Raw genomic sequence first — 15715 nt, 5'->3', positions numbered from 1 at the left:
ACGTTCACTGCTTTGTTCTTTTTTTTCTATCGATATTGCAAGAATGGCGCATAAAGTCCAAGATACCTTCAACGGTCAACGCCGCAAAGCAGGTTTCCTGTCCGGCTTCGTTTACAACCTGGCAGGCGTATTTGCCACCGTGACTCGTCTCACATGAAGGGATCTGGAGAGTCGCCACCGAGTTGTCAAACATTCTCTTGACTTTGGGATCTTCCGGGATCCATTTGTCGTCTTTTTGCCAGTTTATGCAAAGAGGCGGAGAACCTTCAACGGTGCAAGAAAAGGTGGCGGCATCTCCCAAAATTGCCGACATATTTTGGATCCTTTGGACAAATCTTGGAGGTACTAATAAAAGAGAAAAGTCATGTTTGAAAAACAAAACACATTTCAGGCCTCCGTGTCACAAATAATTTGGGATGTCCCGACGCTACTTGCTACACTTTTATGACTCTTTTTGCAGTGTGGAATATTAGATAAGACTCGATTTAACGATCTTAACGATCTACTCAGAGAACAATAATCAGCAACAATAGATATGAGAAAATCAGAACCATAATCTTCATTAAAGGGGACCTATGATGCTTTTTTTTCCCACTTGCATTTTTGTGTTAAACAAAATTTCAGGGTACACAACTTTTTTCGCATTCGGATGTTTGGGATGGCTCTGAACGCTCGGTTTCAGAGCGTCAATGCGAGTCGGACTTCTTATAAGGGCATGCCCAGATCGCTGTAGGCCTGCCCCCCGCCCCCCCCCCCCCCCAGATCTGCTTCATTTGGCCGAGGGTGGGGAAAGACAAAATAAGAAGCCAAAAAGTTACCACTTCCACACAAAACAGGAGAACTCATTCATTCATTCATTTTCTGCCGCTTATTCTCACGGGGGGGGGTGAACATGCAAACTCCACGCAGAGATGGCCGACGGTGGGGAAAGACAAAGTAAGAAGCCAAAAAGTTACCACTTCCACACAAAACAGGAGGAGAACTCATTCATTCATTTTCTGCCGCTTATCCTCACGAGGGGGGGGGGGGTGAACATGCAAACTCCACACAGAGGTGGCCGAGGGTGGGGAAAAACAAAATAAGAAGCCAAAAAGTTACCACTTCCACACAAAACAGGAGGAGAACTCATTCATTCATTTTCTGCCGCTTATCCTCACGGGGGGGGGGGGGGGGGGGGGGTGAACATGCAAACTCCACACAGAGATGGCCGAGGGTGGGGAAAGACAAAATAAGAAGCCAAAAAGTTACCACTTCCACACAAAACAGGAGGAGAACTCATTCATTCATTCATTTTCTACCGCTTATCCTCACAAGGGAGGGGGGGGGGGGTGAAGATGCAAACTCCACACAGAGATGGCCGAGGGTGGGGAAAGACAAAATAAGAGGCCAAAAAGTTACCACTTCCACACAAAACAGTAGGAGAACTCATTCATTCATTTTCTACCGCTTATCCTCACGAGGGGGGGTGTGAACATGCAAACTTCACACAGAGATGGCCGAGGGTGGAATCGAACTCAATACAAAGGGCCCAAATGCATGATGGGTTTGGTCGTATTAAACTTCCCCGGTTCTGTGCTACAACAGGAAACCTGTTTTAACCTCAGCTGGAATGTCGTTTTTAAGCGTGGGCGACATCACTGTTGTTAGCCCAAGCCCAATAATCGTGCTGGGTACAAGATTTTAAACGATATAAGCAGATTTGCCGATATCGAACCCATATCGATAACAGATGGAAAAACCCCTACGAAGAACCAACAAGCCCCCCAAACTAACCTTTCATGGATAGAGTTGCCACGCAAGAACAACTTCCCACCTCGTTGGCAACCACACACTCATAAGAACCAACATCTCGTACTTGGCAGTCAAAGACTTTCAAGGTCATGGGCTCATCCATGAAATACTTGTGGCTGGATTCGATGGGCTTTTTATCTTTGAACCATGTGACCTTAAAGGGAGCACTTCCTGTCACTTTCAGGGCAAACGTCGCAGTGCAACCTTTAATGACTTCAAGTGACGGCAGCTCATCAACAAACGCAGGAGGTTCTGAAATAGCATAGAAAGATTAAAAATGTCTCAGACATGTTGGATTTACGTTTTTTCCTGGACGACGTTGACGTCGAAATGAATCGGAATGTTGTCCAAACCGACCTTTCACTTCCACTTGGACGCTGCAACTCTCTGTGCCTGCGTCATTGCGCGCTTCGCAGACGTATTTCCCGATGTCGCTTTCAGCGGCCTGCTGGATCGCTAACGTTGCCACAGAGTTGAGGAAACACATCTTGTGTTTTGTACTCGGTTCAACCGGAACGCCGCCTTTGAACCATCGTACAGTGATTTCCGGAGTGCCGGAAACCTTGCACTCTAGGACATGTTTAGCTCCTGCTTTCACTACGGAAAAACTATCTGGTTTCTCCACAAAAACAGGAGGTTCTGTAAAGATCACAGATGACTTAGTACATGTACCCGAACAAGTAAAGTCAAGTGACGTGGACCGTGGACCAATAATGACCTTGAACGAAGAGGGTGGCTTTGCAGAAAGTTTCGCCGATATTGTTATGGATTTTGCAGACGTAAAGTCCAGAATCAGATGTTGTCACGGAGAAAAACTCCAGAGAAGTTGAACCGTTGTGTCTGATTACCGAACAATCGGCACTGGAGTGGATCTCTGTGGTGTTTTTATACCATCTCATGGTGAGCGGCGGCGTGCCAGACACGCTAGCGTTAAACTTCACCTTTGACCCAGGTAAAACGTTCATCGACTCGGGTCTTTCGGTGATAGTCGGTGGTTCTGTTAAAAAGGTAAAACTCATCTGTTATTATATATCTGTGGAAGTGTTCGATACAATGCAGGAGATGTTCTAACCTTGGACGTGCAAGACAGCCGAACATTTAGAAGATCCAGCTTTGTTGTTAGCCACGCAGGCGTAGCATCCGCGATCCTGAGTGTCCACAAGATTGACTTCCAGGAATGCGACATTGTCAGCGAAGGAGCATGTGTATTTTTCATCGGTCTGGATGTTGTTGTTGTCCTTCAACCACTGAATGGTCATCGGCAGAGAACCTGATACAAGAGCTTCCAGACGAGCAGAAGATCCTTTGATGGCCTCCGTTTCCTTCAGCTTCCTTGTAAAAGTTGGTTTAATAATCTCATCTGTTGAGTATGAAAATGAGTTAAAGCGGCTGTCGGAGTAAAAAATAACAAAAACAAAGCACCGTACGGTTGACCTGACCTAAGACTGTGACGGCGGCGTCACAAAAAGCTGTGCCGGCGTTGTTTTCAACTTGGCATGTGTAGTCGCCGCCATCGCTTTGCTCGGTTTTTAAGATCGTAAGCGCAGACGTCGAGTCTGCACTCAGCACTTTGTATCTCAGACCCGATTTCACTTCTTTTCCGGCCTTCATCCATCTTGACTTGAGTGGCTTTGTGCCGGAGAACCGGCATTCGAGTGTAGCCGGATCACCCTCGGTCACACTGATGGACTTTGAATGTTCTAGAATACTCGGCGGTTCTACGATACCAGAAGAGACTAAATGAGCTGCCAAAGAAGAACAAAACGGGTAAAGAACACGAAGAACACAAACCTGACACGGTGAGGATGGCGGTGCATCGTTTACGACCGGCTGCGTTCTGAGCCTGACATATGTACTTCCCGCCGTGATACACGTGCGTGTTCTCCACGGTCAGCACCGCACGGTTCGCTTCGAACGACATCTTGACATGCTCGTTTTCCGTGAGCTCCTGATCGTCCTTGAACCAGGACAGTGTCACGGGAAGCGATCCAGAGACGGTGCATCTCATGGACACGTTTGAGTGCACCACACACGACATGTCTTCCAGTTTCTGAACAAATGATGGCGGCTCTGGTGGGAAAACGCCACATTCAAAATTCCAAACATTTCCACATTGTTCACAGTCTAATTCCTGGATGCTGCAGCATCGACAGTCACTGACCTGTCAAGGAGATGTCAAAGGAGCAGGACATCTCTCCAACATCGTTAGCCACGGTGCACTGGTACGTGCCCGAGTCTCCGTCATCACAGTTCGAGATTTGAAGAGACACCGTCTCATTCTCAAGACCGATCGTATGTCTTTTAGTGTTTCTAAGCAACTTATCATTGTGGAAGAAAGACATGTCAAATGGAGGAGACCCTCGAATGGTTCCTTCCATGACTACGTCAGATCCTTTTACCAGCTCAACCGATTCAAAAGGTCTCAGAAAGGAGGGGGGTTCTAGAAACAAGAAAATGATTCATGGTAAATTCATATCATATTTGAGGCTGTCCGTCTCGTCCACGTGGTCCTTGTCTGCCGTTATTCTCAATGTTCAAGTTGAATTTGCAGAAGAATGTGGAAGAACACTAAACTCATCACACACCAACTTAACACTCAAAAGGTATAGTTATGAAACCAGCTCAACCAAATCATTTATTCATTCATTCATTCATTTTCTACCGCTTATCCTCACGAGGGTCACGGGGGGTGCTGGAGCCTATCCCAGGGCACATATAGACAAACAACCATTCACACTCACATTCATACCTATGGACAATTTGGAGTGGCCAATTAACCTAGAATGTTTTTGGAATGTGTTAGTGTTCTTACAAAGAACACTAAATTCATCACACACCAACTTAACACTCAAAAGGTATAATTATGAAACCACCTCAACCGAATCATTCATTCATTCATTTTCTACTGCTTATTCTTACAAGGGTCGCAGAGGGTGCTGGAGCCTATGCCAGCTGTCTTTGGGCGAGAGGCGGGGTACACCCTGGCCTGGTCGCCAGCCAATCACAGGGCACATATAGACAAACAACCATTCACACTCACATTCATACCTATGGACAATTTGGAGTCGCCAATTAACCTAGAATGTTTTTGGAAAACTCATCACACACCAACTTAACACTCAAGACCGAGACCACAAACCTTTGACTTTAACCGAGCAGCCGCACTCGTCTCTGCCGGCTTGGCTGGACGCCACACAGACATATTCTCCGCTATCGTCGACGGAACACCCGTCCACCTGCAAGTTCGCTAAGGCGCCATCGAAGGACGCTTTGCATCTGTCGTCAGAACTTATGTCCTTGCCGTTCTTAAACCACGTCACCGTGATCGCAGGCGTGCCGTGCACTTTGCAGGACAACTTGAGCGGCTGCTTGGTTTTCAGCAGCCGTGAAGGCTCAAGCTTAGTAGCAAATGTTGGCGCTTCTGTAGTGAGGACAAAATGGTGAGCAAAAAAAAAAAAGAATAAATATTTGGGACTTGAGCACAGGACAGAAAGAAGAGGCACCTTTAACAAAGAGGACCGCAGTGCAAGCCACTTTCCCGGCATTGTTGCACACTTGGCACGTGTACTGAGCCGAATCACCGGGATTGACCGAGTGAAGCTCCAAGGAGCTTGAAGAACTTCCCTTCTTAATGAAACATCTCCCACCAGTGAACATTTCTTTCTCCTCTCTGAACCATTTCACAACCAGAGGTGCCGATCCGGTGAAGGCTGCTTTCAAGACAACGTTGGATCCCGGTAAGGAGTCCTGAGCCTTCGGTTCCTCTGTGAAAGCTGGAGGTTCTGGAGTTATAAAAAAAAAGCATATGCGGTGAATCAACCACCAATGACAAGTCAGCCAGTTCCGGGGACAGCGAAGTGGTCTAACCTTTGATGGACAAAGTACCGCTGGTCTCTCGCTCGCCGGCGTCATTCGAGGCACGGCAAGTATAAACGCCGGCATGGGTCTGCCAAACGTTGCTGATCAGCACAGACGCTTTGTTGTCACTCCAATCAATCGTATAATTAGCATCAGTGTGGAGTTCCTTATTGTCTTTGTACCAAGAAACCACCATCGGTTGTGATCCGGCAACTTTGCACTCTAGGGTAACGCTGCCGCCTATGCTTGCGTTCACTTTCTTTAGCGGTTTGGTGAAGGACGGGGGAACTGTCCGGTCTGTAACATGAATAGATTTACCACACATGTAAGTCTCGTCACTGAGTCCGCATTCTGATGACATATTTGTGGGTGAAACCAACCGATAACGGTCACTGAGCATGTGCAATGGTCACGTCCGACTTTATTGGACACCTCGATCTTGTACTCTGAGGTGTCGCCCTTCTCTGCCGTAAGAATCTTTAAGGTGGCAGTGTTGTCCTTCACGCTCATTCGGTATTTGCGTCCACTCATCATCTCCTTGCCATCCCTAAACCACTTCACTTTCAGTTCTGGGCTTCCAGAGATGGTATACTCCAGCGTGGCGGAATCCCCTGCAGTGACACTGAGGGACTCTGTTTTCTCTAAGATCCTCGCGGGTTCTAAAAGACAACACCGGTTTTAGGTCGTGGGACCACCTAAAAAGTGAGATGTTTCTGATCAACATAATTATAGTTTAACCTTGAACGGTTAAGCTGGCTTCGCATTTTTGCTGCCCGGCCTCGTTTTCCACCAGGCAAGTATACTTGCCACCATGTTTGATTTCAACAGAGGCGAAGGAGATGCTGGCAATGTTGTTCTCAAACACAAATTTCACATTCGGATCTTCGTCTCTGAGCAACTCAGAGTCTTTCATCCATTTGACCGTGATGGGAGATGAGCCTTTTAGCATTCCCTGCATTTTAACGCTGCTGCCCAGCACTGCAGCGGCACTCTCGATCCTCTTTGTGAACGTCGGAGACTCTGCAGTGGTAGACCCAACTCGGTTACAATCATCACAACATTGTCCAGACAACAAACGCATTATGCATGATGTCAATAATGTAGAGACAAGACGTCTCAGTGTCTTAAAAACCTTAAAAACAACAAAATACGTTCATTCATTCAAAGAACACTAAACTCATCACACACCAACTTAACACTCAAAAAGGTATAATTATGAAACCAGCTCAACCGAATCATTCATTCATTCATTCATTTTCTACCGCTTATTCTCACGAGGGTCACGGGGGTGCTGGAGCCTATCCCAGCTGTCTTCGGGCGAGAGGCGGGGTACACCCTGGACTGGTCGCCAGCCAATCACAGGGCACATATAGACAAACAACCATTCACACTCACATTCATACCTATGGACAATTTGGAGTCGTCAATTAACCTAGCATGTTTTTGGAATGTGTTAGTGTTCTTGCAAAGAACCCTAAACTCATCACACACCAACTTAACACTCAAAAGGTATAATTATGAAACCAGCTCAACCAAATCATTCATTCAATTTCTACCGCTTAGTCTCACGAGGGTCGCAGAGGGTGCTGGAGCCTATCCCAGCTGTCTTAGGGCGAGAGGCGGGGTCCACCCTGGACTGGTCGCCAGCCAATCACACGGCACATATAGACAAACAACCATTCACACTCACATTCATACCTATACTCATACCCATCTCCTAGCTGTGAGGTCTGCGCGCTAACCACTAGACCGCCGTGCAGCCCACAACAAAATAAATTTCCATGATAAATGAAGATAAAAGTTTGAATCCCCGGGTTCCCCACACCTACTAACCTTTGACTCTAGCCATGGACTTTGAAGTAACAGAGCCCACTTCGTTGGATACAACACATTCGTATTCTCCGGCGTCGGCACTCTCAAAAGAGTGAATCTCCAGAGAAGTGGAGGAACCATGTGACATGATTCTGTACTTCTTATCTGTGCTCACAGGTTTCTTATTCTTTTTCCAGGACACCTCAAAAGGCGCCGAACCCTCAATGTCACAGTCCAGTACGGCAACAGCACCTCTTAGCACCTCCACAGAGGGCAGTGCCCTTCTGAAAGATGGTGGCTCTACAGTAGATCAGAGTTTCTTTAGAAGAGGTTTTCCCGATTATGGACGCCACACCAAATTATACAAACCTTTAACTTTGACTTTGGTGCTGCAGCTTTCACACCCGCTCTCGTTGAGAACTTCGCAGGTGTAGCTGCCGCTGTCACTCAACGTGACGTCGTGAATCTCAAGAGAAGCCACGTTCTCCTTCAAAGTCATGTTGTATCTGCTGCCAGGGAGCAGCTCAACGTTATTAAAAAACCACACGGTGTGAAGTTCAGGAGATCCTTTGACGGTGCACTGCAGGCGGGCAGTGACACCTTTCCTCCAGAGCGCCGTCGTTTCCAGTCTCTTTGCAAAGACCGGCGGCTCTGAAGACGAGGAGCCGACGAGGAGTCAAAGAGGTCATTTGGGGAAAGCGAATACAGAAGCGATGCTTATTGTCAGTAAAACCACGTCTTACCTTGAACCTTCACTAAGGTGGCGCAAGTCGCGCTACCGGCGTCATTTGTCACCGTGCACACATAAGAGCCGCAATCTTTCAGCATGGTCTTCGGGATGTCAAGAGCGAGTATTTTGTCCTCAAAGGACAGTTTACAGTCGGGAGACTGATGGACCTTTCGACCGTCTCTGGTCCAGCTCACACTTACTCCGGTATCTTCATCCACCTGGCACTCCAGGTGCAACGGGGTGCCGACCACGGCGGCCACTTGACCCAGGAGCTTCACAAAGCTGGGCTTATCAACAACGTTCAGCTGGAAGCTGCACTCAGCCGAACCAACGTCGTTAGACACCTGACACAGGTAGAAGCCCTGGTCGCTTGGCTCAACTGTGGAGATCTCCAGCCCGACCTTATTTTTATCGCTGAAGGTTCTGTAATGGCCGGGCATTTGGAGAAGAGCCTGCTGGTCCTTAAACCACATCACATTGACAGGAGCTGATCCTGATATGATACACTCAGTCATCATACTCTTCCCGACATAAACGGTACAAGAGTTGAGTGTAGTTATAAAGCTGGGAGGGATTTGTTTGTCTAAAAAAAATTCAAAATAAAAAAAACAAGAACATATTAAGAACAACTGATGCTAACCTGGAGCAGATGAAGATCAACAATGGAGTCTCTGACAGCCGAGAACAAAAGAGAACGTTCTTCCGGTTGGTGGCGTACCTGTCACGTGGAGCGTCGCCGAGCATTCGTCACTGCCGTGCTTGTTGGACGCCTTGCAGCTGTATTCACCGCCATCGTCCTTGGTGGCGCTCAGGAGCTCCAGGAAGGAAGTGGTAACACGGCTGATAATCCTGAACCTGTCGCCTTCTTTGATGCGCTGTCCATCTTTGAACCACTTGAAGTTCACCTCAGGAGCGTCCTCGGTTTCGCACTCAAACCTGGCAGTGTTGCCAGCGTTGATCTCCAGAGGGGCCGCCGTGTGCTTGAACACGGGTCTCACTGTTTGGGGACGGAAGGCAAAAAAAAATGAAACAATAAGTACTTCGACAAGACTTCTGGTTCTTCTAGCAAGAGGAATGTGGATGAGTTGACGGGGAATGAGGTCAACCTGAGGTGTTACAAACGGAGGAAGAAAATGGCATTAGATGATGGTGTGGAGAACACATGCAGGAGAAGAATGGTCCACAGTGGTGAAGGGTGACTTGGGTTGGAAAATGACTACCTTCTTGTACATGGTCAACTCTAGATGAACTTAAGAGGTCCAACGTGACCTGATTGTTACACAAGATGTACTTGGAGTCCAAGATGTTCTGCCAAAGGGCGGCACGGTGGTCTGGTGGTTAGTGCGCAGACCTCACAGCTAGGAGACCAGGGTTCGGTCCCCGCCCTCGGCCATCTCTGTGTGGAGTTTGCATGTTCTCCCCGTGCATGCGTGGGTTTTCTCCGGGTACTCCGGTTTCCTCCCACATTCCAAAAACATGCTAGGTTAATTGGCCACTCCAAATTGTCCATAGGTATGAATGCGAGTGTGAATGGTTGTTTGTCTATATGTGCCCTGTGATTGGCTGGCGACCAGTCCAGGGTGTACCCCGCCTCTCGCCCGAAGACAGCTGGGATAGGCTCCAGCACCCCCCGCGACCCTCGTGAGGAAAAAGCGGTAGAAAATGAATGAATGAATGAATGAATGTTCTGCCAAAATACTTCCAGTCCAGTCACGAGGCATGCCCAGATACGCACCGAATTCTGGAAATCCTCGGCATTGCTATTGTTCATGAGGTCTCTATAAGGAAGAAGTACATTTGAAACACTTCTATGCTAGTACTACGTTAAAAAGCCATAGCATTTCAGTATGTGGAATGTGAAAAAAAACCTTAAACTATGTTAGGAAAGCAGGAAGTGAACAAATGTAACAGTTAACCCTTTTCCTACAACTGCGTAGGTGGTTGGTATTGCATTATTTGCCAACATTTGGCGTCACGAACAGGATTGGAACGAAAGACGTTGACGCTTGTGGCTCCAGAACTGCAAAACCGAAGTATTTCAAATGTACTTCTCTCTGGTAGAGAAGTATTGGATGACATTTTTTAGCTAATTGGTTATTTTTTAGCCTTATGCATTATTTTAGCTGTTTGAAGATGAACTATATCAGCAAGTTGAAGTATTTGTGATTTTAGAAATAAATAAATAGACCTCATGAACAATAGCAATGACGTGGATTTGCAGAATTCGATCCATATCTGGGCATGCCTCATGACTGGACCTAAGTATTTTGGCAAGAACATCATGGACTCCAAACACATCTTGTGTAACAATCAGGCCTCCCTAAGTCACGTAGTCCTCTTAAGTTCAACTAGAGTTTACCAAAAAGAAAAGTGAAGAAAGTAGTTTTGGGGGTACCAAACCCCCAAAACTTGTTGGAGGGGTGAATGACGTGAATGAGAAGAAAGTGAGGACATCCGTTGAAAACCTCAAACAGCTTGAGTTCAGCACGTGAAAAGCAAAAAAAAAAAACCTTGACAGGTTCTGCTTGAGGTTTGCAAGCACCAGAATGATGGAGGTTAGTCGATGATGATTTAAAAAAAAAAAAAAGTGTCCATCATCAAACCTCGTGAGACAACTTTGAGTCTTGTCCGTGTTGTGGTCTTCCCAGCTTGATTCTCCGCTACACAGGCATATTCGCCTTCGTGTTTCTCCTTCTGGACTCGGTTGATGGTGAGTGTGTATGTGTCCTGATCTCCAGAACATTGGAACTCTTTGCCAGATTTGACTAAGTGTCCATTGACAAACCAATTAATAGTAGTGGCATACTTGATGGTGGACGTAATCACAACGTTGTTGTTTTCCTCAGCAGAAACCTCGTCCAGAGAAGCAATGACAAGTGGGAAACCAGCCAAGATATCTGAGGACTCTACTCTGATCATGGACTCTGACATTGATTCTTTCTTGGCCTCCTGGTGGACAAACAAGTCGGTCCCATGGACGGACACACGATCAGTGTCCTGGTTTGACTTGTGGACTTCTGTCTGACTCTGAACTGTTTCCGTGTTTAAGGCAGCAGACTGAGGAACAATGGGAGGAACCCCAGCGGCACTCTCCGCCACCATGGCTACGTCAACCACCAACGAGAACTGCTCTTTGACAGGTTGCGAGCAAATCAGCGCCTTCTCAGGCTTGTTGATCTGCATCAAACCCGTTTGCTCGGATACCAGACTTTGCTGCTCCTGCAAAACCAGAGCATGAAGAGCGAGTTCCAGTTCTGATTTCAGGTCAGCTCTGCGGGGGTATTCACACTCAAAAATGAGCGTGAGCTCCATGAGAGCACCGGGTGATGTAATCACGTACGTGTGAACTCTGCCTTTGGGCTCCTTTTGAACGTTTAGCTCTTGAATGTCCAGCGCCTTGAAGTGGCTAACGACATCAGCTAGCAACACCGGCTGCTGATTGGCTACAGCGGACCTAAGAGCATCTCGGAGCTGATGTTGAATCGTCAAACAGCTTTTGTTGGGCATCCGAATCATAAAGTTAAGTTCTTTGGGAAGAGTTCGGGATTCTTGGCTCTCGGAGACAAACGCAACTCTTTTAGGTTGGGTCAAGACGCTAGCGGTTGAGCCTTGACATGTTTGAATCTCACTTGACGAGTCCTGAGTAAGAATCCGTTTTTCTCGGAGCAACAATGACTGCCGCACCGATTGACCTTCCTGGATTGGGACTGCAAACTCCCGGTCAGCTGATTTGAGGACCGTACAGGTTTCATTCGCAACTGGATTCTCTTCTACGCAAACCGTTTTTCTCGGAATCTTGGCTTCATATTTCATCTCATTATGGATTTTTTTCCCGGTTTGAAGATAAGTGGTATGACCCTCTTCCATGGCATGGGTGTCTGTAACGTTTACGGAATGTACAATATTCCAGCAATCCTCTTTTTGGACTAAAGCTCTTTGGTGTTTCAAATCTGCTGGGAAAGGTTTCTCCTTCGGAAGCTGTCCAGACCGGGATGAAACTGCTAGGGTGTTTGGAATCTTTGGTTCCGTACCAGATTGGGACTCCATGCCCGCAAAGGACACCTTCAAATCTTTGTGGAAGTCAGCTGTGAGCTCCTGACTTTCCTGGGAAAGCGCTGCGTACTTTCGAGTCTTTTCCCGTTTTTGCGTCGCCATCTGCTGTGTCGGTTTGCTAACGCTAAGTGTATCTTCTTTCGGTAGCGGTGATAAAGAATCGATTGATTGTAGGTACCGTGTCGGCGGAAGCTCCATAGCGGGCTTCAGAGACTCAACGTCAACCTTGGTGGAGACTTCTGAGGTGACGTCACAAACGACAGACCTCTGCTCTTCCTGGGTTACGGTGTGTAGCAAAGTGGGACTCATGCCCACGTTTGCCTGATCGGTTGAAGGTGTCCGACTGTTGAATCGACCTTCTGACTGCAAAACGGCCTGATTGTCGATAAGGTTCAGGTTCAGGAGTACCTCTCCCTGCGTCAGAGGATGAAGACTCTGAGACGGTACTACACCTGATATGTGTCCTAACTGATCACTCTGGAGTAAATACTTCTCTTCAGTGGTAGGAGCTGACTTGTAGACCCGGTCTTTGCGTGGACTGATTGTCTCCTGCGCTGGTAGATTATTTTTAATTGGATGCTCTTTGCTCAAAGTCAGCATCGACTCATTGATTGGCGCAACCGATGCCTGATGTGGCTCTTTACCGATCAGTGGTTCGGTTTCTGCATCTAAAACCGGCAGAGGTACACAGTGTCTTTCGGTGACTGGGAGCTGCCCGGTTGACTGAGCACTGTAGAACATTTTAAGCCCCTCAGGGACATTAAAACCTTTCTCTTCCTGTGGTCTGTGATGGACAGATAACGTTCCATCCATGGCCAGTACGGCAGGTTCAACTGAGTGGCTGCTGAAAAGCTGCCGGGGCTCCTCCAGAACCTCCACATGCTCTGGAATGCGGTCTACAATCGTCTGGGATGTGACTGTGCTAAGTGTGAGGAGTTCATCAGTCGTACTTGACTGGAGATTGATGCTATGTTCTCTCGCAAAGTCCACTTCAACCATCTGCGGGCTGAGAATGCGTTCAAAGTGCTGCTCTGTGATCTTTTGTTTCTCCTGAACTGACGATAAGAACGCCGTCATGTGGAGAGCTTTCACAGGAACCGTAGAAACATGAGGTGGATGGCTCGGAACCACAGAAAGGCTTTCCTGGATCTCGTGAGACTGTAGTACTGCTGCCTTGCGGGTGACCTGCTCGCGATGGCGGGTGGCTACAGAAATATACGGTTCTCCGAGGGATCCCACTTCCTCGCTGGGAATAACCTTCCGGTTTTCAGTACTAATGGTGTAAATCATCTGATCAGAACGACTGCTTTTCTGGTTCAATCTGGATTCGGTACTCTCCTCGGTTATGGACAAGGTCAAAGCATTCGTTTTCCTTAGCAAGTCCTCTTCGACCTTCTCACTCAACACCAAGAGCTCAGCAGAACAAGCGGCTTCTCCAGACTGGTTGGAAGCCTTACAGGTATAGACGGCTACGTCCTCCTGCCGGACGTTCTTAAGCGTGAGGAATCCTGATCCGTCTGAGCTGTTCACAATGACGCTTAAGCTGCTGGGTTGAATCTGAAGGCTGCCTTTCAGCCACCGGACCTCAGGTCGAGGATCCCCGGTCACGACGTACCGGAAGGACGCATGACCTCCTTCACGCAGCTGAACGGACTCGATAGTTTTAGAGAACACCGGAGGGTTGCCCATCGGCACAAAGACCTTCTCAAGGCTCTCCGTCTGTGGTTCCTTCAGATGAATATGAAGATAAGAAGAACACGTTTCCTGTCCAAATCGATTGCTGACAGTACAAGAGTACTCGCCTTCTAATTCTACTGCAACTCTGTTAATGATCAAAGTGTACTCGTTTTCCTTACGGACAAAAGTATACCTCGACGATGTGCTTATGGTCTGCCCATTGTGGGCCCACCGAAGACTGGGTTCAGGAAAACCAGATACTGTGACGGTAAGAAAAGCCTTTTCTCCCAAAGCCACAACTGCCGGAGAAAGTTTGCTGAGGAAAACCGGCTTTTGTTTGGTCTTCTCCAAAGTACTGGAGTACAGTTTGGACTCTGGCTGGAGTTCAGATGTTTGTGTTTTGTGTGGAAATTTAAGATCAGAGTAGTAGGAATGTCGGCTTTCCTCTTCCACGGTGATGGTGGAGCTAGAGAAGGCTGCATGGGATAATGACAATTAAACCACAGACAACAACCAAGTACCTCAAGTCAAGTTCAATAGTTCCAAAACCACGTTTACATGGACCCAAATATTCCAATTCCAATCGGTTTATTTGCTCAAACGGTAAGAATTTAAACTTTTTATACACCTCATTCCCAAAGAAAAGTGCCAATCCCAATGAATATATAATCGGATTCACTGGGGTGGAATATTCCTTCCCCCATTCCGATCGAGGTACTGAAAGTTGTCCGGGTGCGTTCTTCTTCTTCGTGGTGTTTTTCTTCTTCTTTTGTTTATTAGCGGTTGGCAAGCGGCTTTCGTGTGCATTAGCGCCATCTGTGTAACAGAATCTAAACCAGGGGTCTCAAACATGCGGCCCGCAGGACACTACTTTGAGGCCCCCGCCTTGATATGAAAGTTTAATGTTAGTTTGATATGGATGCTGTATGGTATCATGTACCCGGAAAAAATGATTACGTTTGATTCATGTTCATGTTAAAGGTTAAATAACTGTTAACAGTTATCCTCCCTATCCGTGTGGAAGTGGTAAGTTTTTGGCTATTTAAGTTTAAAGTTAAAGTTTAAATATGGCCCGCAGGACACTAGTTTGAGGCCCCCGCCTTGATATGAAAGTTTAATGTTAAGTTTGATATGGATGCTGTATGGTATCATGTACCCAGAAAAAATGATTACGTTTGATTCATGTTCATGTTAAAGGTTAAATAACTGTTAATAGTTATCCTCCCTATCCGTGTGGAAGTGGTAAGTTTTTGGCGATTTAAGTTTAAAGGAAATAACTTGAAGGCTACCGTTTAGGTGGCTAGCTCTCTAGTTTGCGAGTTAGCATGTGTCTCAAGACCCTGCGGTTGCGCAATATGTTGTAAATAAAAAAAAGTATAAATGTGATTATAGTCGTGTTTTGTCATGTCTACAGGGGGGGGGTTCTTTCAGCACATTTTAAAAATGGAGGCTAGCAATCGGCGGAAAGTTTGTTTTTGATCCAAACTAATTTCAAGACTGGGCGAACAAAAAAAACGGAAGAAGTTGTTATCACGTGATGTTGATGTTTACGTTTTTACTGGGCATGCCCCATTGACTATTCCGTTTGATTATAGTAGACCAGAGATTGGAATATTCCTTTCCAGGTATACCATTGTTTTCGGAAAGACTCCATTCGGAAAGAGAAAAACGTGGCTAATGTTTGTCTGCTTGTATGCAAATGAGCGTGAAATGAATCGTTTAGGGCAGGGGTGGGCAAACTACGGCCCGGGGGCCACATGCGGCCCACCAAACGTTTGAATCCGGCCCGCCAGT

General features: G+C 46.9%; 1 protein-coding gene across 2 annotated transcripts in view; it reads right to left on the bottom strand.

The window, feature by feature from the left end:
- LOC131136273 (titin-like) overlaps window positions 1–15715 on the bottom strand; it is a 196852-nt gene that overhangs the window by 147239 nt on the left and 33898 nt on the right. For both annotated transcript variants that reach the window (XM_058082950.1, XM_058082951.1), the window contains exons 40-57: window positions 10795–14397; window positions 8910–9188; window positions 8205–8774; window positions 7831–8112; window positions 7483–7761; window positions 6388–6669; window positions 6030–6308; window positions 5659–5946; window positions 5295–5573; window positions 4931–5212; window positions 3953–4231; window positions 3583–3861; window positions 3231–3509; window positions 2864–3151; window positions 2510–2788; window positions 2149–2430; window positions 1774–2043; window positions 67–345 (exon numbers count right to left, since the gene is read on the bottom strand). In XM_058082950.1, coding sequence (XP_057938933.1) covers window positions 67–345; window positions 1774–2043; window positions 2149–2430; window positions 2510–2788; window positions 2864–3151; window positions 3231–3509; window positions 3583–3861; window positions 3953–4231; window positions 4931–5212; window positions 5295–5573; window positions 5659–5946; window positions 6030–6308; window positions 6388–6669; window positions 7483–7761; window positions 7831–8112; window positions 8205–8774; window positions 8910–9188; window positions 10795–14397 — 8658 coding nt within the window. The remainder of the gene's footprint in view (window positions 1–66; window positions 346–1773; window positions 2044–2148; window positions 2431–2509; window positions 2789–2863; window positions 3152–3230; window positions 3510–3582; window positions 3862–3952; window positions 4232–4930; window positions 5213–5294; window positions 5574–5658; window positions 5947–6029; window positions 6309–6387; window positions 6670–7482; window positions 7762–7830; window positions 8113–8204; window positions 8775–8909; window positions 9189–10794; window positions 14398–15715) is intronic.

This window comes from Doryrhamphus excisus, chromosome 9, assembly GCF_030265055.1.
Source record: "Doryrhamphus excisus isolate RoL2022-K1 chromosome 9, RoL_Dexc_1.0, whole genome shotgun sequence".
NCBI lineage: Eukaryota > Metazoa > Chordata > Actinopteri > Syngnathiformes > Syngnathidae > Doryrhamphus > Doryrhamphus excisus.
The sequence above is the reverse complement of the archived record's forward strand: the minus strand, read 5'-3'. Positions and strand labels throughout refer to the sequence as shown.